Consider the following 26,038-nt stretch of genomic DNA (forward strand, 5'->3'; position numbering starts at 1 on the left):
GTGGAAGCGATTGGGAACGACAACAACTCAGCCACGGAGTGACAGACCAGGGTCAGCGGATGCTGAGGCGCATAGTGCGCAGAGGTCACCAACTTTCTACAGAGTCAATCGCTACAGACCTCCAAACTTCATATGGCCTTCAGATCAGCACAAGAACAGCGTAGAGAGCTTCATGGAATGGGTTTCCATGGCCGAGCAGCTGCATCCAAGCCTTACATCACCAAGCGCAATGCAAAGTGTTGAACACAGAGGTGTAAAACAGTGATGTGTTCTCTGGAGTGACAAATCACGCTTCTCTGAGCCAGGCCTTCTCGTCCAACAACAGTGTCTGACCTCACAAATGCGCTTCTGGAAGAATGGTCAAAAATTCCCATAAACACTCCTAAACCTTGTGGAAAGCCTTCCCAGAAGAGTTGAAGCTGTTATAGCTGCAAAGGGTGGGCCGACATCATATTAAACCCTATGGATTAAGAATGGGATGTCACTCAAGTTCATATGCATGTGAAGGCAGACGAGCAAATACTTTTGGCAATATAGTGTATAAACTTTGACTTGACTTATATGCATAACCAAAAATAATATGTGACTAAACGGTCATCAGTGTGCTGTTTCCTCCATCCATGCTGTGCTTCTGTCTTCTCGCTTACTGCCAGAGGGTTTTATAGTCTTCACATTTTTTTTTGAGATGGCAATCGCTACACTTGAAAGCACAGATGGAGACAGAGTGGACTGGCAGAGGGATTAGGGGCCAAAATGAGACTGGGGGTCAGTTTTCCCTATGCAGTCATTGAGACTGATTGTGGAAATGAATATTTTACCTTTTCCTCAATGTTGTAAAATTATGGTCAATTTAGTACACATTTAGTTGAAGGTAAGAAACCCTGGTCTAACTGTTCTTAGATCTGACTGAAACCATGCTCTCAAAGGAAAAAAATGCTGCCATCTTGTGGATAAAGACAGTACTGCAGTTTGGTAATCTATTAGACCACAGTGTTTCCCAGCCTTGGCCCTGGAGTACCTGCTGCCCTTTCCCTGCCCCAGCACACCTGAGCCAACTACTCAGCTCATTATCACGTCCTTCTTGAGTTGAACTGGGTGCATTAGAACAGGGAGAACACTAAAATGTGTATTAGACCGACAGTAGTCACAATATACGTGTGTGTGTGTATATATATATATATATACACTGATCAGGCGTAACATTCTGACCACCTCCTTGTTTCTATGCTCATTGTCCATTTTATCAGCTCCACTTACTGTATAGGTGCACTTTGTAGTTCTACAGTTACAGACTGTAGTCCATCTGTTTCTCTGATACTTTGTTAGCCCCCTTTTACCCTGTTCTTCAGTGGTCAGGACCCCCCATGGACCCTCACAGAGCAGGTACTATTTGGGTGGTGGATCATGCTCAGCACTGCAGTAACACTGACGTGGTGGTGTTGTGTTAGTGTGTGTTATGTGTGTGTGGTGTAATAGTGTGTGATACATCATTAAAGGATTGTTCAGGTTGATGGAGAATATATTGAAAATGGTTCTGTATAGCACCAAAAAGGGTTCTTCTGTTAGAACAACATCTCAACAATACGAACCCTTTTTGGTGCCATATAGAACCATTTTCGAAAAAGGTCTATATAGAACCATATTCAACCTGTTCTATATCAATCTGAAGAACACTTTCATGATGCAAAGAGCCCTTTAATCATGCAAAGGGTTCTTTGAGTGTTCATGATCTTTGTAGAACCATTTTCTTTACTGAAGAACCCTTGAAGAAGGGTTAAGTGTGTACTTGGAACACTGGAGAGAATTGAACCATAAGCTTCAGTTGCTCCCAAGCCGTCCATTAGCAAATAAAGAGGATTGTGTTGACGTTCATGAGTCTCTAGGGTACTAGTCGAGTATCTAGGGAGCGAGTGCGTGTCAAGTGTTGAGTCTCTCACTCTTAAAAGAACCATGAACACTCATAGAACCATTTGCAGCTTAAAGGGTTCTGTGCATCATGAAAGAGTTCCTCAGATTGATGGAGAATATGTTGTATACGGTTCTGAATAGCACCAAAAAGCGTTTTTCTATTGTAAGCTTGACATCGCAACAGTAGAAGAACCCTTTTTGGTGCTATATAGAACCCTTTTCAAAACGTTTCTGCATAGAACCATATACAACACATTTCCATCAATCTGAAGAATGATCTCATGATGCAAAGTACCATTTAAGCTGCAAATGGTTCTATGAGTGTTCATGGTTCGAACCATTGTATTTACCAAGAACCCTTGCGGAACCATCTGTAGGACTGAGTCTGAGTTGATTCTTTTCTATTGCCTGTTCCAACATAAGTTGTGACTAAATGTTGTGGTGCGTACTGTAAATTGTGTTCATGCATTGTGATATCTTTGCCATACTGCCCGCCCCAGTCTGCCCGGAACGCAGACGCCCTCAAGGTCTGCATGATGTTGACATCACGAAGGTGAGAACTTAGAGGGGGAACACAGGGTTTAGGGCAGCATTTGGGGCTGGGCTAACATGTGATGTGAGTGTGGCTTGTGTCTGAGTCACTGATTTGAGTGTCCACACATATGGAAAAAAAATATACTCCAAATGTATTTATTAAATATATGTTTGCAATGTATGAAAATGGCCAAAATGTATTTGTTAAATATATATTTTAAATGTATTTATTTCTATTTGTTATTATATTTTACAGTTTTTAAAAGGCTACACAAATGACTAAATATACATGAGCTGAATGGACGGTACTGACTTTACGTTAACCATGTACGTCTGCAGTGAGACTCTCACACACAATGTACTTCACATAAACAAGATATCAAATCATAACTGCATTTTCACAGAGTATCAATACCCACAACACTCGCTTCTGTCCTGTTAAAGGATCATTTGATCAGATTTAAAATTAAGATACTGGAACACAAATTCGTTTCTAAAGGTATCAGACAGTGAAGAGCATCAGACAGGATTTCAGCTACTTTCATACAATTTCAGATATATTTCATAAACACATTTACATACATTTATTTTTGTATGGTACATTTCTATGTGTAATATTTCCCCACACATTTTAAAATAAAAGCATTTTCCAAATATATTTGGTAACACTTTGTTTGGATAGTCCACTTTAGATGCTTTGTAGATACTGAATTTACCTTTAAGTTACATTCAACTAAATATCTACTATATTGACCACAATTGTCTTTAACTCTAAACCTGCTCTAATCTAAACATAACCTCAACCCAGAACCTAAACCCAACCCTCACCTTGGTCCAAATCCCAACCCTGGTCCAAATCCCAACCCTAACCCCACCACTGTTTAAAGTTCCAATACATAGTTTGTTAACAATGTAAACATCTGTAAATAATCTATAGTAGGGACTATAGTGGACTGTCCAACTAAAGTGAAACCATATATTTGGTTACTATGTAATTAATGGTGTTTGGAATGTATTTCAGTATGAATAACAATGTATTGACATGTAATAAACATTCAATAAACATTAAAATAAACGAACATATTTGTCCACATATATTTTTCTCCCATATGGGCATCTCTGTAAATCATCATGATCCCCTGTTTAGGTCTGGGAGAAAAATTGATGAATAATAACCGTCTAATATAATAATATAATAATATAATAATATAATGATAATCATAGCAGTAACAGTGATTTGTGAAGTTGCAGCTCTTATGAACAGACCTTGTCTGTATTATACAGGGGTCTGACTGTTTTGAAGGTGGAGGAAACATCTTCTCTCTGTCTTTCTCTCATTCTCTTTCTTCTCACACTTCTTCCTTTCCAAATTGCACTGTCAGGCCAGTGAAAGAGGGGGGCAGGGGAGGGTGAGGTGCATGCAGAATTCATGAGTAGAGGAAAACAGAACCTAGACTCCGGCTGCAGATACAAGCTCTCTGCATTGTAAGCGTTTCTGCGCGTAGCTGTGGGAACTAGAAAGCAGGAGGGAGGGAGGGAGGGAGGGAGGGAGGAGTGACAGGCTGTGAAAGAGAAAGAGAGGGAGGGAGAGACAGGGGAGAGAGAGGGAGAGACCCAGAGAGAGAAAGAGATCTGTTTCCATTGTGTCTAAAACATGTCCAGCCGTCCGATGGGACTGAGCGTGTGAAGGACGTGCGCTCAGACGTTTGTGCCTGTGTTTCTGTGTGTGTCCGTGAAGGTCAACGGCAGCATGCAGAAGGTCCCGGAGGAGTGGAGAGAGAGGGAGAGAGAGATGGAGCGGCCGGCGCAGAGTGGAGGGGAAGAGGACAGGGAGACGCTGATGATGGAACTGACCCGGCTGGTGCAGAAGACGGTGAAGGAGAGCAGCTGGTGGGAGAGGAGAGGGGTAGACTGCAGCATTCTGGCCGTGGCTTTCATTAGCCTGCCTGCAGGTAAAACACCGTCACACTCCCAGAGGAACACAGCGCTGCCTTTGTTATTCACTGTTTACTGTTGTCAGTTAATGCATCCAGCAATTGCACCAAGACAAATTACTGACAGGACAGGCTCACTGGGCACCAGCTGGACATCACATTACATTATGTCTCTTTACTCATATTACTATGCGCTGCCACTTTGTTTATACATCTATACCTTTTACATACTGCACTGTCACTTTGTTTATTCGTCCATAAATATTTCACATTGCACAACTGTTAACATGATCGTTTACAGGACATAGTCACTCTGTTCGTTCACTGGAGGGGACATGCACCACTGCATTGTCAGCTGCATAGTATTTATGTGATTTTACCGTTTATTTTTGTTCTACACATCATATTTTTATTGTTGTTTTAGTCTATTTTATCATTTATCTTCTATCATCTATCTATCTATCTATCTATCTGTTCCTCATATATGCAAGAGCACTCTGCCAATTAAGGGATTCCCATTCAAATAGTTAGATATGTGCCAGTATTCACAGGGTGGTCAATTAGAGCCAATATGGGACCCCCTGAATGTGTCCTTTTTTTTTAAATTGATTGAAAAAAAAAGTGTGAATGTTTTCTTACATTTTTTTCTTCAGCAAAATCAACGAAATATTAACTCCTGTTCTATTCTTGTACACAATAGAATATTATTGAGATGGGTGAGGTGTGGGGACCCCTAACAGGATGCTGCTTAGAGCAGTGGTTCTCAAACTGGTCTTCAGGGACCCCCAGATGGACCCCCTGAGGAGTGCTTTGAGAACCAGGGGTTTAAGGTCCCCAGACATTCAGAAACAGGCCTGAATGTTTAGTAAATGAGATATATTCAACACAGACGATGTTGACAAAAAAGATGGTTCTTCCAGGGTTCTTAACTAAAGACAAGGGTTCTATATAGAACCATGAACACTCAAAGAAGCACTTTGTTCAAAGATGTGTTGTATATGCTTCTGTATATAGAACATTTTTGAAAATGGTTGTTTATAGCACCAAAAATAATTCTTCTATTGTTACAAGTTTGACATCGTAACCAATAGTAGAACCCTTTTTGTTGCTAAATAGAGCCATATACAACACATTCTCCATCTGTCTGAAGAACCATTTCACCATGCAAGAACTGTTTATTCATTCAAATGGTTCTTTGAGTGTTCATGGTTCTATATAGAACCATTATCTTTACTAAAGAACCCTTGAAGAATCGTCTTTTTTTAGAGCTCTGGTTTCAGAAGCTCCCACTACACATCCTGTGCTTTATTTCATGTGTGTGCAGCTGTTTTAATGTGCTTTTTGGTCTGAGCAGCTTCCCAGCTCATGGTAAAGGTTGCAGTACTGTCCTGTCACGTTTGATGTGCTAGTTAGAGCACCAAGACCCAAAAAAGGGGAAAAGACATGGTTCCCATTAAGACTGTCAAAAAACAGGATTTCATAAATGAATGAGGACTGCAGAGCCATCAGGGAAGACAGAAATCCCCAAAAACCGCCAACAACAGCGGCATTCAATGACATTTAGAACACTTAGGGACACGAACCGGTTCTCCGCCTTTGGGCTGAAGGCTGTTTCATACTTTATACCATCTGCAAGTCTGTGAACATGTGTGGCATCCTGTGCAGTGTCCACTAGGGGGCAGTGTCCAAACCAGAGCTTATAGAAAATAAAGAGGAAAGTCTGCTGTGTATCCTCTATCTGTGGTTTGGGTCGAGTCAGAGCCGGTTTATGAGGAGCCTGGCCTCTTCCTATTTCCCCCATTATATCAAAAACTGGAATGCAAAACAGCAGAGGGTGCCAGTGAGCACGTCCTCAATGAATGGGAGTAAATGGAGCTAAATGGCTAAAAACGAAAAGTTAAAATAGTTTCTAATCACTGAACCAGAACTTTCCTTTAGTTTTAGACAGTAGAAGGATGAATTTCACTAAAAAAACAAAGAAAACTCACCTGTATGTTTCCTTTTTCTACAGCAAACGGGTTTTGGGCAGCAGGACGCTCACATTACTGCTACTGAGTACTGATTGGTTGGCGAGCAAAGCAGCTCATTGGCTGTTCACGCTCACAGACATCATGGACATACATGAGGCGCCGTTTTAAACTCCTATAACTCGAGTTTAAAAGCTCTTAAAAATATCACAGCAGTGCTAAAATGTTTTATGCTGTTCTGTGTTCAGGAAATTAATGTATTCTTTTACATTAAAAGTGTTTCAGCATTTATAAACTATGATTTTGCTTAAACACTCCATCTTAACCCATTCATTTTGGACTCGCTCAGAGCGCCCTCTAGTGTTTGAGATGCCCAGAAGACATTACAGAGTGGAAATTCTTCTCTTTAAAAGTTCTCTGGGTCAATTCGCCCCCAAGCTACCGAAGAACCGATCATTCACAGCTTCGTATGTCATGTACGTCATTTGAGATTTTCGTGACCTCTTCCAGCTTCTACAAGCTATGCTTACCCATAAGCTCTTTTCTGAGTCTTTAGGCAGATGTGTTCACAGTGTCTTCACAGAAATACAAACCAGGTTTAAGTTGCTCCTTTACTTTTGCACTGAAGTTAAGAGCCTAATGTGGATAACAAGTAGATTTGGGTAATCCAGAAAGTAAAAACCCTTCCCAGGATTTTGTTCCAACTGCCTGACGTCTGTCGTTTGCTGAAACCAGCAGCAGAGATGTTCAAGCAGTTGTAACAAAATCCTGGGCAGGGTTTTTACTTTCAGGACCTGGACTACCCACCTGTGCTAACAGCTAAAGAAGCTGAAAAGACTAAAAAGAATGGATTACATTTATAACCTAAAAGGCTGCTACTGTTTTTAGCTGTGTGTCATACGTTTGATTGTGTTTATAGTTAAGAGTGTGTCATAGACAACACACTGAGGGCGTTTACATGCATAATCTGATAACTGCAGAAAATCAGATTTTGCCAGTAATCCGATCAACACATTTATATGCAGATAATGTGAAACTCCATGTCTACATGAGTCAGATAGTAATCAGATTTCTGCTTATTGGCTGCAACTACAGCCAATAAACTCACAGAAGACGCCGTGACGTAAACGTAAAATAAAACTCAAACTTCATACTGTGGCTTTTTTTTTTAACATCACACCACTTTACCTGAAAATATGAACATACATCATGTAGAAGATGAAGAATGTTTAGTTCCTTCATTTTGTCAAGCATGTATTTGCTGTTCGCTTATTTCCGGTACCGCTTTCTGTTTTCGCACATGCTCAGACTGAGAAATCCGAGTTTACAGCACTGAGAAATCTGATTACTGAGCTAAAATCCAGCCTCTTTATCGGATTTCTAGATTGGAGTATGGTGTTTACATAACCATTTGAATAATCAGATAACTGCAGAAATGCGATTATGATCGGATTATTGACTGCATGTAAACACTCACTGTTGTGTGCAGAAAACACAGTCAAGTTTATTTGTCCTGTTAAAACTGTTAGAAAGATTTCAAAGATATACAGTCTGACATCACGTTGAAAACCTTGGAATGTTTTTATTTATTCCTGGAAAAGAAAACAACACAAAGTTTTTAGAGTTTGGAAAAAAATCAAACAAACTTATGACAAGAAATATTGAAGAATCTGCAGTATTTCGTGTTCACTATTCACATTTAAGCAAATGTGTGACATTGATGTTAAAGCCTTTGGACAAAATGGTCTTTTTTTTTAGTGTTTTTCCTTCTGTTGAAACAGACGACTCTCGGGTTGATTGCTGGCACCAGACATCTTGGCTGATCGACTGTTTGTTCCACGAAAGGTCCATCTCTGACACCTGAGCTCTTTGACCAGAGTCAATGTCCAACTTGTCTTGCAGCTCAGCTCTAGTTTCTTTGGTTGCCATGGAGAATGGCTGACCCACTAGCTCCCCCTGCACCCCCAACAACCCCCACACCCCCCACCCGCGTCCTGTATCCAAATCCCTTTGGGCAGGTCCAGTTTTCCTCTCATTTAAACCCACTGAATAGGATTGAATGCAGTGAGGGGTGCAAGCTCTGTTTTAAAGAAACTGTTCAGCAAGAAAATCAAATTAATTAATTTAGTCTGTTTCAGTCTTTTTTATTTGTTATTTAGTCCTATTTTTTGGTATTTTACCCAGTTTTCTCCCCAGTTTATTTGTGTCCAAGTTCACCCACTAGTTTACTGGCTAGACTAAGGCCCAGTCCCATTTCACTCAGAAACTCGTGTTGGTTCACTGCTGGTTCTGGATAGTAAATAAAATGTCTATATCTGTGTTGTAGTCATGGCGACCCCTGGTTCCTATCACCACCACTGTAAAGACATCTGAACCATTTCACACCAAACCGCTCCGAATCACTCTGCAGAAATGTTGAAAAATCGGTGGAGCTCCCCTTTATTGATTAATAATGAAGGTATTGATTGAATTATGAACACATTTTGGAAAGATCAGTGGAATTCCCCTTTGAACATGCATTTGGTACAATGCTAAAACTTACAATACTTGTTTGTGTTTATTAATTTTTTTGCCAACCTGTTTCTTCAATGTGAAGGTCTAACATGTTCTAGCAAACGTACTGAAGTACGTTCTATTATAAAGTACCGCATTGTTTCCTGAAACAAATTAACATAGAAAATAGCCGCTGGGGCTACTGGACTCATTGCTCCGAATAAAGGACAGGGTATGGAGAGGGTCAGTGGAGCTCTAGAGGTTCTAAAGAATCACTGTTGTTTCATAAAGAGCACGAGAGAGAGACATTGAGAGAGCAAGAGAGTGTTTGTGTGAGAGAGAGAGAGAGAGAGAGAGAGAGAGAGAGCTGCTGTTTCAAATGGGAGGAGGATGAAATGTGGAATTATTCTGAAGCCTCTCTCTCTCTCTCTCTCTCTGTCTCTTTCTCACACTCTCTTCCCACTCTCTTTTCTCCCTCTCCTTCTCTTTTCCCTCTCTCCCTTTCTTTTTCTCTCTATCTCACTTTTCTCTCTGTCTCTCTCTCCCCGTCTCTCTCTCTCTTCTCACTCTCTCTGTGTCTCTCTTTTGTCTCTCCTTGTCTTTTCCCTCTCTCTACCCCCACTCTCTCTTCTCTCCTCTCTGTCTCTCTCGCTCACTCTCTCTCTTTCTCTCTTCTCACTCTCTCCCTCTCTCTTTTATTTTTTCTCGCTCTGTTCTCTTTTCTCTTTCTCTGTCTGTCTCTTTTCTCTTTCTCTCTCTCCCTCTCTCTTTTTTCTCTTTTCTCTTTCTATCTCTCTCTCTTTTCTTTCTCTCCCTCTCCCTCTCTCTCTGTGTCTCTCTCTTTTCTCTTTCCCTCTCACACTCTCTCCCTCTCTTTTTCTCTTTTCTCTCTCTCTCTTCTTTTCTCTCTCTCTTCTTTTCTCTCTCTCTGTATCTCTCTTTTCTCTTTCTCTCTCTCTCTCTTTTCTTTTCTCTCTCTTTCTCTCCCTCTCCCTCTCTCTCTCTGTGTCTCTCTCTTTTCTCTTTCTCTCTCTCACTCTCTCTTTTTTCTCTTTTCTCTTTTCTCTTTCCATTTCTCTCTCTCTCTCTCTCTCTCTCGCAGCATTCTTGCTGTTGGGTTCCTCACAGGTGGCGTGGTTTGTGCTGGGTCTGTTGGTGATGGGCGTGGCTCACGCTGTAATCACAGTGAAGGGGACACACCTGTCCAGTCACGGAGCTCTGAGTGAGTCGGCGGCGTGGGGGCAGTTCTGGGCCGTCTTCTTCATCGAGGTGAGAAACAGAGCCAATCACACAAAGGCTTCATTTCACTGACACTGTACATCAAACAACCTCTGAGCTGTAAAACTCACATATAAACTCTCTCCAGTGAGACTAAATAAGAGAAGTGAGGGGGGGGACCTTATTACCCTGGGGGGGCTTCCTTCTCCAGGTCACACCAATAAAATCTCAGATTTCACTATGACTCAATTCAATTAGATTATTTTGATATGACCCTGCATTATTATAAACGTATGACGTGAAGCCAATGATCAGTTAATAATTCAGCTGATTGTTAATAATAATCACAATAAACAGTTCTTCTGCCAAGCAGTCTGTTAACATTAGGCTGTGGCTGCCAAGCAACAAAGGCAATCAAAGATCGCAAAATTTAGGCCTTCTTCATGTTACAAGGTTTAAATTGACGCTATGGGTGTTCGATCATTGAGTGTAGTAGCTCCCAAATTACGAAACACTTTGGCCCTCCACTTGTTTTCGAGTGTTGCCCCTTGGAACTGATTTACAAGTTGTAGTGGTTGAAATCTCCCCTCTGAAATGGGACCCTCAAAAAAAAAGAGCATCACATCATTAACAGCTACCAGCGCTGCTCTGTAGGCGACCCTGCCAGTCTGCAGTGACAGCAGAGGAGGGTAAAGTTCAGCTCCTCACTGCTGGGCTTTAGTTACATTTAGGGATCATATGCCTTCAAAGAGGGGGGCAATTATTTATTATCACCCACCCCTAATTCTTCAGTGATATGAAGCTGAAGTCAGATATTCACCAGCTTCTTGTTCGAATTTTCCTGTTCCACCTTAAATGGTGCAGCAGTTACATTCTGGCGCTTCAGGCGTCAGAACTGCTGGACTATTTAAAGTGGAATGGGAAAATTTTGTTAGCTACTGAGACGTCAGCACTACTAGCAATTTTTTATGCTTGGTATGAAGAAAATGACCATAATACACTGAAATGACATTAAATTAAGATAATTAAGTGACCCTTATTAGTCCCACAATGGGGAAATTTCACCTCTGCATTTTAACCCATCCGTGCAGTGAAACACCACATACACACTAGTGAACACACACACTAGGGGGCAGTGAGCATGCTTGCCCGGAGTGGTGGGCAGCCCTATCCACAGCACCCGGGGAGCAGTTGGGGGTTAGGGAACCACCTAACCTCCAGCCCACAACTGCCCTATACAGTGGTTACTGTAATTTTTTAACAGAGTAAATTCTCACATTTGTGGGTTTCTTTGGTCTCTTGTCCATCTTGCTGGTTTTTCTCTTTTTCTCATAACTCTCTGTTTGGCCTCTGAAAAGCCTCCATTTAGACGTGAAGGCACAAAACGGAGGGGTCAAAGCTAAGTGGGAGGGGTGAGGGGTGAAATGGGATTGGGCCTTTTGGAACACTTGAAATGACTTACTTTTTTCCACTAAGTTCTTGTTGTTCCGTTTACACTTGAATGTTTACCTGTATTGTCCCTTTGTTGTTAATTGTTTAATGCGTTGATGTTCTTTGATTGTAAAGCATCCCTAGCATGGGAAATACGCTATATAAACAAAAATGATGATGATGATGGTGATGAAGAGCTGCTCAAATGATGTAGAAAAATAAAAATGGATATACTTTCCTTTTTGCACAGTGGTGATGTATTCGCGTGCTTGTGTGCCTACAGGTGTGTGGATCGTTCACTGCCAGAGCAGGTGTGAAGGCTCATGTGAAGATGCATCACGCTCACACTAACGTCATCGGTCTGGGAGACTCCAGCACCTGGAAGGTCCCCTTTCTGCCCCGCACCGTGTACCTGTTCGTCGCCCCACTCGCTGTACCCATCATCACACCGATAGTCGCCATGGGTGAGTGAGAGAGAGCGAGAGAGAGAAACTGAAACAGAGGTAGAGATTTCCAGATTTCCATCTGTCTCTGGCACACATTTAAGACCTGTTATGAGTCCTTTAAAGGGCTCATATCCTGCATTTCTCCTGGTTTTATTTTTTTCCTCAAAGCCGAATAATTACATTTGTGTGATTTGTGTACCAAAAACAGTCATAATTCATATTTTCTAACCTCTTTATTCTTAAATTTGAACAGGCTGTTTTTATTGCTGTACATTTAAGGTGCAGTATGTATGAAAATCACATTTTTTCTAATTGGCTGCCCTGTATTGTGGCTTGCTGAAAAAATCATTGAAGTTGAAGTTTGAAGTTAAGGAGCAGTCTGTTAAGTTCAGACTGAAATCCTTTGGGATACAGGAAAAATTACACTTCAGGAGCTATTAAGCACAGAATCTCCTTCAAAGACACCAAACAAGAACCCTTTCTTTGCTGTATTACAGCTGAAGGAAAGACCTTGAAAGTTCTATCACAGGGGTCGGTTATAGGGGTTCTATCAAAGAGCTCTTTTACTGCCCTGTTGTGGCTCCACAGCTGAATCAGATTTGTAGGTAAAAATAAAATAATCCTCCTTTACAGTAAAATAAAGCTCTGCTGATCGTTCAACACAGTTTAACAATAAATGGTCTTAAACTCTGGAGTTAATGTAGAACTGCTAATTCACCCTTTAACCCTGAAGATCAGCGCAGACTGCTGGTCACCATAGCAACACAGACAACAGTCTCGCCTAGCTAGTAACTAACAAAACGGCAAAGAGAGAGATTTAAGATGAACATCGATAATTTGGAGACAAATGGACTTATTAGTGTTTATAATCACTCCAGCTGGTTTCCTGATACGTTTAATCTGCAATGAGAAACTCAAACACTAAAAATTTGCAAAGCTGAAGTCAGTTTCTCCTTTGAATTTTCCCAGTCAAACATGAAAATTCTAACAAGAAGCTGGCAAATGGGAAGTGACTTCAGCCTTGTAAAAAATCGAATGTTGAGAGACGTTTTAGCTGTTCTACTTTTGTGGAAAAGTTTCCTGTCAGAGATGTGAGAAAAGCCGCTGTAGCTGAGCTAAAGCTTAAAGCAGAGCAAAGTCTGTGTATTCGTTTATCTTAAATTAGTTAGTCTATACTAACAAATTAGCACATACTGAGACATATTTACAGCTAAGATGGTAAAGTGGACATAAAGTGTTGTGGCTCCCAAGGTGATTTGATTTTTGCTGAAAGTACAAAAGCGCTGTTTTTACATTTGGGTTGCGAGCCTCGGTCTATGCAAAGGCAATACTTTTATAGTACTCAGGCTTTTAAACTGACAGTGATGCAGAAACAAGTTTCAAATGAAATCATCTTGAGGTCTGCGTTTCCCAGAGAAGCACATTACCTGTCTATGTGTTGGGTGATGGTGGTGGCCTGGATCCGTCCATTCTAACATTTTTATGCATCCTTGTGTCTCAGCAGATTTATATGGTTGGCCGATAAAACAGGAAGGTGCTTCTGTAAGAGATACATAATAATAACGGAGGAATATATTACCTCTCAAGAGGAACAGAGTAATTAAGGATAATTCATAGACTTGAAGGAAACACAGGAATGCTACACAAAAGTTCAGAGATTCAGTTTCATGCTTGGACACAACAATACACCTTCTAAGAAATTAATATTTCGTGGGAATTAATGAGAAATCAGTTGATTTAAAAATTCAGAGCTAAAAATCTACTTCAAGCAGGGTTTTGAAATGATTGCATGAATTAAAGGGCCCATAATCATGGAAAACCAATTTTTTTCTCACATTTTTTAAATTCATTCCCCGCCATATGGTCCATATTGGAAACTTTGGTGCAAAAACACCAAATCAACAAATTCAGATTTTGCAGGCTGAAGCCTACCTTTAGCTTGCTGTTGCTATGACTCCATGACTGTAGCTCTCTCATTCAAATACAGCTTTTAAATGACAGCTTTCATTTTTGGCTCTCTTGACAAAACTAAAGTTTTTCCAGCTACTGCCATGCTGTGAATTTTATCACCAAACTACACACTGAGCTATGGATCAATCAATGAGCAGCAAACTAAGAAAAGCAACAGTGGAAAGTGGAAACAAGACGTGTGGTTGCAGTATGAGAGCGAGAGGTTACAGTCACAGAGCATTTGGAGCTGTTTTTCACTTTATTTTCATGTTCACTGTGTAAAAAGTCATGTGATTTTCATATTCAGTTCATGTGAACTCTGCGTTCACATGATGGAAATAATGTAGATCATTTTTTAATTGTTTGACAGTCCTAATTTACATACATCCACCTATAGCGTGCAGCAGTTTAGCTCTGCCCACTCAAACTAAAGTTATAAGGAGTGTTTCAGCCTGGATTGCTTTTTGAATGAGATACAACACAGGACAGCCAATCAGAACAGAGCTCATTTACATACATCAGCCTTAAATACACAGTAACAAACACAGTCTGTTTAATTCTAATGGATAAAGAGAGGTTAAAATGTGTGCTCTAATGTGTTTTCTTTGTGTTGTAGGTCAGCTAAAGGGTCAGCCTCTGTGGGCAGTTGTGCGTACAGTGGTGTGTGTGAGCGTGGGTGTGTATTCTCAGTACATACTGCTGCGGTGTGTGTCTGGGCTGGAGTGCGGTTCGGCTCTGCTGGTGATGCTGCTGAGCAGAGCCATGTTCTCCTTACCGTACATCCACGTCAACATCTTCCAGGTGAGCAATAAATGTGTAAATACACAAAATATATGTACATATGCAAGCAGCATACCTACATAACTGGTTAGTTGAGATTATAGGTGAGATTAGTGTCCAGTTGAGATGTAAACAAAGTCATTCAGAGTGGTTTGACGTGAAATGCTCTGTTCTAGAGAAATTTGGAGGCACAGTTGTGGTGATAGGAACCAGACGTCTGAAGAGTTTAAAGCCTCTGTGTTAATACATAGTACATAATAAGCTGCCTAATGCCTGAAATGTTTTATGACGGTTTTGGGATTCATTTTGACATGAATTATGTTTTTTAAGCCAATAATAACGTATGGGTACATGCAGGGCATTTTAAAGCAAAATAATTAATAGTTAATAGTTATTCTATAGGTGTTCGATCATTTAGTGTAGTAGCTCCCAAATTATGGAACACTTCGGCACAATCCCATTTCTTATATATATATATATATATATAATATATATATATATATATATATATATATATAGACATAATTCAAAAATGCCTGTTACCTTTTACATTGTATGTACATTTCATGAAGAATGGACCAAAAGTAACAGCCCAAAATTACTTGGAAAAAAATCTAATTCTTTTGACTTACATTAGAAGTAAAGTTTTTCATTCTCTTGTAAAGTTACCATTTTGGAGATGCGAGATTTTCTTCCGACAGCAACGATATATACTGTATTTAGCTACGATGCAGTCCACTGTTGTCTTTCAGTGTAAGTGAGCTCTCAATGCTCTGCCTGTAGATGTGTTCTTTCATAGTTAACGTTAGACAAGCATTACAAAACGTTGGTAAAAATCTCATTCAGCCTAACGAGAAACCGTAGCAGTCTTTGTATAGAAATGCTAAATAACGTTGGCTTTTCAGTTAACAAGGCTCCTCATCCTCTCGTTCATACACCTTTATTGCAGTTGATCCATGATCCACCCACATATATGTTCATAGCAATTTTTGCAAAGTGGGACAAGCTTTACAAAATGTTGGGAGTTCGGTCCGATTCACATACACTCCACTTGAGTAAAAGTACAAAAGTATTTGCCTTCAAATGTACTTAAGTATCGAAAGTAAAAGTACTAAAAGATTAATTATGGCTCTGATGTCCTGTTATCATTTTTATAACAAGACTCGCTTCATTAACTCATTTTAGGTGAAAATACTCCAGTGTCTCTCTTGGTAAACCAGTCTTTTAATAGAAGGTCATTAATTAGTGACGCTGATGTCTATTAAAATTATCATAAACACAAAACACTGAAGGCGAACAGTTTCCATCAGGTAGAACTGAGTGGCTCTGAAATCACTTTTTACTAACAAGCAAAGTTTCAGTTTAAGATTTGCAACTTAGTTACAAGTTTAAGATTAATAAAGACTTTAAACTCAGATTCACAAATAAGTTTCCTTTACTAAACTGCATCTGTAGGTCTCTGTTCATAAACATAAACTAGACAAAACTAATTTACTATAAAATGAAATATTGTTTGTATAAATTCAGAAAAAAGACACGTCAGTCACAACTGCATATGAGTACATATTTCTATACTGTGGTCTGTTTACACAAAGTTAGGTTAGTTCATCATTTATGTTGAACAGACTCTCCCAAAATTTTACGCTGCTGCACTGGGTCGGTATGACCAACAGGTCAAAACAAGCTCAAAACTAAGTGACCGCTGTGCCCTGATTGGTGTTCTTGCTTTGCGCTTCTTTCGTTTTGACATGTTACGTTTTTATACAGACATAAACCAAAAGGAACGACAGATTTCTCATAATGTAGTGGAGTAAAAAGTGAGATATTTACTTTGAAATGTAGTGGAGTGAAAGTAAAAAGTCACCCAAAATGGAAAAACTTCAGTAAAGTACAGATATAGGAAAAAAATACTTAAGTATAGCAACAAATTACATTTACTTCATTACTGTCCACCACTGGTTGCTACATATTGAATTAAATGTGTTCTTGATAAAGGGCCTAAGAAAAAGTCTACGTCAGATTCATGACGTGTTCTTAAAGCGCAGAACTGTTCTCACCTTTGTGCTCTTGAGTGTGAGTAGATTCTGTTCTTACCTGAGAACAAACCCCACATAAGAAAACAGTGATAAATATCAGAATCTTCATGAAAACTGTGTAAGTTTTAATAAGGAATGTCTTTTTTAAAGCGGTTGGTGAATGAGACCCGCTGACTTTTCAGTTCAAAAAGCTTCATTAACAAGCTGGACTAACTGAAATTAGCCTGGAAATTAGAAATGTGCTAACGTTTGTTGCCACGCTAACAGTAGCCGTTTCTCGTTAGGAGGAATTCCATCTTCTGTAAAGCTCGTCTATAAACAGCAACAGTAGCTACAAAGTGACACATTTGTCGGAGGAGCTTGGATAGGCCAGTTCATGTTTCGAGCCCTAATCCCTCTCTCTCTTTCCTCCACTCTCTCCCTCTCTCTCTCGCCCGCTCTTAGCTCTTAAAGCTGCTTTGTTCTCCGCTGGCTCTCCGTGGTCAGGGTTAGAAGGTTAACCTTGGCTTTGGTTCACAGAGTTCATTTAGAAAAGAACAATCCATGCATGATTTTCCCAGCCTGAGACTTATTGTGTTCCGTGCTGATCCCGTGCGGTATTTGTGTCAGTTTGTGCTGATACGGTGAAGTATTTGTGTATTTGTGTCACTATGAGGTCTCTTTTGAAGCTGTGTGGAATGTAGGAAGACTCGGCCCTTCCCTTTCTTTATTTTTGTGTTTGTTTATTTTCTGTGTGTATCTGTGTGTGTGTGTGTGTGTGTGTGTGTGTGTGTGTGTATCTTTGTGAAAGGGCTAGCTGTTCTTTGTGTGTGTGTGTGTGTGTGTGTGTGTGTGTCCCTGTCTGGGCCCCCAGTGAAGTCCTGGTCATCTTACTGAGCAGATTACAGAGTTTTTCAAATTTAATAAAACTGTTCCCTAAAATGCCTCATAAAAGTTGGTGCATTAATGACACAGTAACACGATAAATTACTAAAATATTAGGGCTGAGACTTGATCTCAAAGAGCATAATTCTCTGAATCCAGACATTTAGGAATTGAGAATCGACTCCAAAGCTTTGGAATTGAAATCCACAAAGTAATAGCCAAGTTTACATGCAGCCTAATAATCCATCAATAATCTAACTAATAGCTCAACCAGAATAGAATACGTCCATGTAAACACCTCAGTCGGAAAAGTCTAGTCCGATTGAGACCATTCAGAATACAGTTTCTATCTGACTGATCGAGGTGGGTAATCCTGTAAATAATCCGTTAAATAGAAGAATAATATCCGTGTAAACGTCTGTATCTGATTACATTCCCTATCAGAAAGTTTAAGTCCGTTCTGATCATGTTCGTCATGTCATAGTGAAAGTTTATACCGTTCAACATGGCGGAGCAGAAACTGGTCTGCAGAGGAGATGAAGTTTGGGTGAGATTGTCAGTGTTAAGATGCTAGTTTAATGTGCAGCATGTAGCAATATTCACATTTCAGCTTTGTAACAACCTCATCATTCAGAAAATCCAGCAACATTTGGAGAAAAATGTACCTACAGTAAAGCGTATCGGCTTAGCTGCAGTTTTCGAAAATGCCATTTATGTTTCCCGTAAAGAAAAGCTTAGACCTGGAGTTCAGGCATGATGGGCATGACGCATGACATCAGAGCTCTAACGTAACATTCATGAATATTTATAAACCAAAAACAGCATATACATTCACACTGTGGAAAGTATAGAAGTATGAGAAGAAACACCAGTGAAAGTTAGAAAGATTCTGTATGATCATTAATACAACAGAAGCAATTAAGATTGTCACTCCTTTTTGACTGCTTATTACCCCCCTGCATTAATGATGCGTTAATACAGTAAATTATTAATGCCACTAAAGGAGCTCAGGCTGAAGCCCAGCTGCAGTGCGCTGTATGTGATAGAATCAGATCAGAAACTGCATTTACTCTGTGGAAACCACATGATTTTCATATTCGGTTCATGTGAACTCTGCGTTCATACAATGAAAATAATATTTATCCGGTGTCGACCAGAGGAGGATGGGTTCCCCTTTTGAGTCTGGTTCCTCTCGAGGTTTCTTCCTCCTGTTGAGGGAGTTTTTCCTTGCCACTGTTGCCAAGGCTTGCTCACTGGGGGCGTGGACCCGGATTCTCTGGAAAGCTGCTTTGTGACAACATCTGTTGTAAAAGGCGCTATATAAATAAATTTGACTTGACTTGACTTGACTATTGCTGGATTATTAAAAGCAATAAATATATTCTGATAAAGCGTAATTTCTCCGCTAGAACAAAAGGCACTGCTTTACAAAAGGAGAAAATCTTTTTTTAGCAAATATGACAAATGTGATTAATGCTAATTAATTACACAAACTAATGTGATTAATCATGATTTTTTTTATTGTTTAACACCCCCAATATTTACACATACTCATATACACATCTATCAAGTAGACACATTGCAATAGAGGCTATGTATACTGCTCTGTGTGCAGCGATACTACAAACACTCAAAGAACAGTTTGGTAAAAAATCTAATGTCCACATTTACCTCAAATGTAATACATTATCTAAGACATGTTTGGTGTCTGAAGTTCTTCTTTTGTTTTTGCACTTGTGTTGCAAGGCTAATGTAGCTAACAGCTAATGGAAGCGTATGCCCCACCAATTAGCATGGTGCTGTACTGTATGTCTAAATTATCGCACACTTGCCCCAAACTGTGCTGAATGATTACGTAATCTGAAATAGACTTGCTAATGTGGTTTCTCCTGTGAAACAATGATGCTAGTTGAGGTTAAGAACTTCCATTACTGGTTAGCTACATTAACCTTGTAGCTCTATATAGATTATAGATAAACATGTCGTGGTATATCGAGTATATTTGGTGGGAAGAGTACAATTCTGTAAATTTTCACTGAGCTATTAACTTTATTTGTTAATCATGAGGCCTTGTTTTGTGTGTTGGTTTGTTTGTGTGCAGCACATTGGGTTGCCGATGTTTTCTCCCAGTCGGAGGCCCAAGCGAATCTACCAGATGAGTCACGGGGTCCTCAACCTGCCCAGGAACCCACTGCTTGACTGGACCTTCGGACACTCGCTCATCAACTGCCACGTAGAACACCACCTGTTCCCCTCACTCTCTGACAACATGTGCCTGAAGGTGAACATGCACACACTTGTTTTTCTACAGTGTTTAGACATAGACTCATATTTACATTCTATAGGAATTATTATATAATGTAGCTAATTACACCCTTATAATAATATATACACCACATATGTTTTAAATATAATTTAAATTGATGGTAAACTTCAGCAAACACTGAATGACAGAGTGGTATGACACTTCCCAGCACACATAACTGGAAAACACATGCCCTTTTCCACAGTAGCACTTATTCAGCTAAACAGCAACATTAAGCTTACAGTCACAGTCAGTCAGGGGGTGTTGGGGGCTGGGGAGCTCTTTCATGGGAGAATGCAGAAAAGCTGACAACAATTCAGAGCTCAGGGTCACAACAATGAGTCTCATTATATAATACGGAAATCCCTGTATGTAATAATGATGTTATATATGTGTGAGAACCTATATGTAATAAGAAGTCATAGATCGCTGCTGTTGGCTTCATCTCCATTTTTGATGTTTTTCAGTTTTTGACATAATTTGAAGATACCTGTAGTCCTCTGTTTTGTGTGTACGTTTCATGATGAATGGGCTAAAAGAAATGACCCAAAATGACTTGGGAAAATTCTGGTTCCATTGACTTACATTAAAAGTAAAGTAGGTTTTTTCCTTCTCCTGTAAAGTTACCACTTTGGAGGTTTTCTTCCGACAACAGCGAAATACATTGCATATAAGACATATAATCGCTCCAGTGACAAAACCTTGGATATGCATTTTTCATTTTTTGGCAGAATTTAAAAATACCAGCTGCTCTTTACATTGTATTAATATTTCATAATAAATGGCCCCTCCAAAATTACTTGGATACAAACCTGGTTCAAATAACTCTCATTCAAAGTTTCCCATTTCCTGGAAAGTTACCTTTCTGGAGATATAATATTTTGTCCCAACAGTGATGATATGTTCTTCATATATACTTCATATATACTAAGCAGCCATGATATTCTGACCACCTCCTTGTTTCTACGCTCATTGTCCATTTTATCAGCTCCACTTACTATATAGGTGCACTTTGTAGTTCTATAGTTACAGACTGTAGTCCATCTGTTTCTCTGGTACTTTGTTAGCCCCTTTTTACCCTGTTCTTCAGTGGTCAGGACCCCCATGGACCCTCACAGAGCAGGTACTATTTGGGTGGTGGATCATTCTCAGCACTGCAGTAACACTGACGTGGTGGTGGTGTGTTAGTGTGTGTTGTGCTGGTCTGAGTGGATCAGACACAGCAGTGCTGCTGGAGTTTTTAAACACCTCAGTGTCACTGCTGGACTGAGAATAGTCCACCTACCAAAAATATCCAGCCAACAGCGTCCTGTGGGCAGCGTCCTGTGACCACTGATGAAGGATTAGAGGATGACCAACACAAACTGTGCAGCAGCAGATGAGCTGTCGTCTCTGACTTTACATCTACAAGGTGGACTGACAAGGTAGGAGTGTCTAATAGAGTGGACAGTGAGTGGACACAGTGTTTAAAAACTCCAGCAGCACTGCTGTGTCTGATCCACTCAGACCAGCGCAACACACACTAACACACCACCACCACGTCAGTGTCACTGCAGTTCTGAGAATGATCCACCACCCAAATAGTACCTGCTCTGTGAGGGTCCATGGGGGTCCTGACCACTGAAGAACAGGGTAAAAGGGGGCTAACAAAGTATCAGAGAAACAGATGGACTACAGTCTGTAACTGTAGAACTACAAAGTGCACCTATATAGTAAGTGGAGCTGATAAAATGGATACACACATACAGTGATGATTTTCTAAGCTTAATCATTTCCTTAAAGAAATAAAAAAGAAGCAGTGTTTTGTCCGTCCTGTGGCCCTTTTTCTCTGGTTTTCCTATGAAGCTAATGAAAGTATGTTTTCCCTGTAAGATCATTATAAATTCAGGACATTTTTGGTACATTCACACTTACACCTTCACACATTATCTGAATGTCAGCTGAGGGATTCAAATGATAGTTAGTGCTTTAGTATCTGTGTCCATTTCTGCTGAAGCATTTTGAGCAGCAGACCAAACCGTCCTTCTACAGCCCATCCTTTTCTCTCCCCAGTGCTGCAGTCCAGCTGCACTGCATAGTTTTGCATGTCCTGCTCTGACACACCTGATAAGGCTATAGAATAAATTAACAATTAGCTAGCAACGGGAAGAAGGAGCTGAAACATCTTTCTGAGCGCTATTTAGCTATTTAGACTGTGAGCTGTGGCCCAAAATTATCGTGACTACATTACAGTTCATAAATGTAAACTCACACAGAGTTTAGAGTGAGACAACTGTAAGGATGATGCTCAGAATCTAGAGCTTTAATGTGAGGATACTGACTTTTATATTGGGTAAATTATACAGGAATAACAGCCTTTTATATTATAGTCCTTCCATTTCAGTGACAACGCAACTGAACAAGTCAAATTGGTTTGTCATAGTACTTGGTTGCATTTCTTTACTATTTGAAGTCACAAGCGTAACTTCACGTTTTTAATGTATAGGAAGATACACTATATGGACAAAAGTATTGGGACAGCTACACATTAGACCTACAGGAGTTTTTATGACATACCATTCTAAATCTATAGGCATTAATAAGATGTTGGAGAGAGTCTGTGGGAATTTGTGTCCATTCATCCAGAAGAGCATTTGTGTGGTCAGACACTGATGTTGGACGAGAGGGCCTGGCTCACAGTCTCCGTTCCAGTTCATCCCAAAAGTGTGTGATATGGTTGACGGCTCAGGGCTCTGAGAGGGCCAGTCAAGTTCTTCCACACCAGACTCACCCAGTCAGGCCTTTATGGAGCTGCTTTGTGCTCTGGGGCTCAGTCATGCTGGAACAGGAAAGGTTCTTCCCCAAACTGTTCACACAGAGTTGGAAGAGTACAACTGTCCAGAATGTCTTGGTGCTGAAGCATTAAGATTCCCCTTCACTGGAACTGAGGGTTCTAGACCAACCCCTGAAAAACAGCCCCATATCATCATCCCTCCTCCACCAAACTCTACAGCTGGCACAGTGCAGTCAGGCAGGTAATGTTCTCCTGGCATTCGCCAAACCCAGACTCGTCCATCAGACTGACAGATAGAGAAGCTGATTGGTCACTCCACAGAATGTTTCTACTGCTCCAGAGTCCAGTGGCGGCGCTTTACTCCACTCCAGCCGACACTTGGTATTGTGCAGTTTGATCTTAGGCTGTAACTACTCAGCCATTTCCTGAAGCTCCCTGAAACGCAGTTTATTTGCTGATGTTGCTTCCAGGGCCAATTTGGGACTTCTTAGTGAGTGATTTAACAGAGGATAGGCACTCAGCGGCCCACGCTGTGAGTTTGTGTGGTCTACTGCTTCGTATTTATTCATGAACAACTATTAAATGGCTTAAATATTAAGATGCAGGACGCCAAACTGAAACCCAAATCTCTTTTTCAGTGGAACCCTGTCCAGATTAACATTAAATGAAAAGGAGCTCAACCCATTATAATAAAACCTAAGAGAAGAGGAATGTGCAGCTCAAAAAACATGCTGACTTTTATCCCAAGGACTAAGATTTCACACTGTGTTTAGTCACATGAACCTTTCAGGATTATTGGTCAGTTCAGATTAACATACTTAATGCCACAAATGGCTCCCCTGACCACTACAGCAGTCAGATCATTAAAGGAATAATTTGGCAAAAAGTCAAATTTTTACATTTTTCCACTCTTAGCCTAAATGAAGTCGATTAGCCGAGGCGTGTTTTGTGTCTAAAGTGCTTCTTTAGCTTTACGCTGGAGCTGCGAGGCTAATGTAGCTAATAAGCAATGAATGCACCAATGAAAACTTCCTAAGTCATCACATACTGGCCTCAAACTGTGTAAAGTTTATAATCTGTCATTGTGTTTCACAAAAAAGTCCAGTTTTTGTGTTTGGCTTGTGTTAAACTCTTGTTTAAAAAGGCTTTTTTTTTATTTTATGACAACAGACATGGTACACAAGGTAAATGAATAAGATGAAAAGCAGGACAAGCCAGACAGAAATCATGACAACAGACAGACAGTATATACGGCAAACAAATAAAGTGAAAAGCAAGACAAGCCAAACACAAAGAAAAAAAATGTATATATGTATACGCATGTACAAACACATACACACATTCAGCGTCTTTGTACCAAGAATACAATACTATACTGCAGCAATCTGTGTCAGTAATAGCTGGGTAATATTGCTTTGGAGCTGGAGGTTAGGGAACCAGACTTGTGACCGGAGGGTCGCCGGTTCGATCCCTGAGCCGACAGTACGTGACTGAAGTGCCCTTGATCAAGACACCTAACCCCCAACTGCTCCCTGTGTACTGTGGATAGGGCTGCCCACTGCTCCAGGCAAGTGTGCTCACTGCCCCCTAGTGTGTGTGTGCACTAGTGTGTATGTGGGGTTTCACTGCACGGATGGGTTAAAATGTGGAGGTGAAATTTCTCTGTTGTGGGATTAATAAGGGTCGCTTAGTCTTAATCTGTAATGGAATACATTTTTGAAGTAACCTCTTTTAAAGTTATTTCAATGCCCTGTTATGTGTGCATAATTCTGATTGTATTGTCTGTATGTGTGGTTTATTTTATGTAGATTAGAACTGGCTCTGGTGAATCAATAATAATTAAAAAATACATCTAACGCGCTCTCTCTCTCTCTCTCTCTCTCTCTCCCTCTCTCTCTCTCTCTCTGCAGGTGAAGCCGATCGTGTCCCGGTACCTGAAGGAGAAGTCGTTGCCGTATCAGGAGGACAGTTACCTCTCCCGTCTGAGTTTATTCTTCCATAAGTACCAGGAGCTGATGGTGTGGGCCCCGCCCATCACTGAGCTGGTTGGGCTGCAGTGACAAGGAGGAGAAAAAGAAGAAACTTTTTTGTTTTGTTGCTTTTTTAACTTTCTCCTTAAGGAGAGGCTTCATTTTTGCATACGACCAATGTAGCCATTCGCACAATGATTCTAGCACGCACTGATGCCACAGCTTCCTAACGAAGCCTTTAATCCCTGTAGATGTGAAGCTACCAGTGAGAGAGAGACAGAGCGCATGTGTGGGTGCGCAGGGATGTTGCCAGTCATAGAATTGCGATTTTCAGAGGTGGACAGAGGAGTAAAAAGGGTATCAGGTCCAAAAACTCCTGCGGTACTGAGTAACTTCTAGAGCTGCGGAAGAGCTTCTTAGTGTGTCCAGCATCTAGGATAGGAATTTTGTTAGGCCCTATTCTTCTCTTTATTGGATTATTTTAGTCTAAAATAAAACACTATGGCTCTAAAGTGAGAGTTATGAGCAGTCCCAAATCAAAATACACCCAAAAAAGGAATTAGAATTGGCAGGATAAGCGTTGGGAGATTGCAAGCCTGATCCCTGGTGATGGGAGTCAGTCATCTGCTGGCTGACGTAACAGAATTAGTGTTCTCCTCCAAGCATGTTGAACTCCAATGACGCAGCATTAGCAGTGGAGCATCACATATCTCACAGGTGACGTGCTACCCTTTACAGTGTTTGGTTAGTTAGTGTCATGTTATACAGGGAGATTCACTCGAAAGAGGCCCCGAATATTCTGTAATAACTCTCGGTAGGACGAAGCAATCTGGACGAAACAATGTGCAATGAACTCCTCAGTACATGGAGCTTAGAACAAGCTGGGGTGCCCCTGCGTCGGAGTGATGAGGTAGGTGCCGGACAGCCATCACAATGTTTAACCTCTCTAATGCTTGCCGATACGTTCAGGAACATGGAGTGCTGTGTCGAAATGTGTCTGGCAGAAAACGGAGATCACTTCCAGCATCGCATGTAATGCAATTGATTACACATACGTCAAGATATGTAGTGCATTGTTTTGGTTCAGATTGCTTCATCTTAACGGGAGTTACAGCAGAATATTCGGGGCCTCTATCAAGTGAATCTCTGTGTAGAAGAAGACCAAACTAAAGAATGGGAATTGTCCATGACTCATTTGGGGAGAAAGTTAGGTTAAATCCACCCCCCAAGCCAAAAAAATGTAATTAAGAACTAAATGTGATTAGAATGGAAATGAGGAAAAAGATTACTTTGCCTAGTACATAAATAGACCTCTGAAGTCGTGTCATCACTCTATAGTAGGCATCGTGCCCATATTAGGAGCTCTGGATTTAAGCTGGTTTTCTCTATGACTGAAATAAATGGTGTTTTGGAAAACCGCCGCTGTCAT

At 40.5% G+C, this 26,038-nt stretch overlaps 1 protein-coding gene across 1 annotated transcript; it reads left to right on the plus strand.

Moving 5' to 3' along the window:
* Positions 1-4,035: 4,035 nt before the first annotated feature.
* fads6 (fatty acid desaturase 6) lies at positions 4,036-24,699 on the plus strand. Its single transcript, XM_036571665.1, has 6 exons — positions 4,036-4,394; positions 9,939-10,105; positions 11,769-11,949; positions 14,498-14,682; positions 19,663-19,842; positions 24,550-24,699. Exons 1-6 carry the CDS (start codon positions 4,193-4,195, stop codon positions 24,697-24,699), a joined length of 1,065 nt encoding a protein of 354 aa, XP_036427558.1. The 5' UTR covers positions 4,036-4,192.
* The last annotated feature ends 1,339 nt before the right edge of the window (positions 24,700-26,038 follow it).

The sequence above is a fragment of the Colossoma macropomum genome, unplaced genomic scaffold (assembly GCF_904425465.1).
Source record: "Colossoma macropomum unplaced genomic scaffold, Colossoma_macropomum, whole genome shotgun sequence".
Taxonomy (NCBI): Eukaryota; Metazoa; Chordata; class Actinopteri; order Characiformes; family Serrasalmidae; genus Colossoma; species Colossoma macropomum.

Bases quoted from the DNA above. Each gene is read 5' to 3' on its own strand.
- fads6 (XM_036571665.1), top strand. From the start codon at position 4,193: ATGCAGAAGGTCCCGGAGGAGTGGAGAGAGAGGGAGAGAGAGATGGAG. The intron at 10,106-11,768 runs GTGAGAAACAGA...GTGTGCCTACAG, and splicing joins GGGCCGTCTTCTTCATCGAG to GTGTGTGGATCGTTCACTGC. The intron at 19,843-24,549 runs GTGAACATGCAC...CTCTCTCTGCAG, and splicing joins CTGACAACATGTGCCTGAAG to GTGAAGCCGATCGTGTCCCG.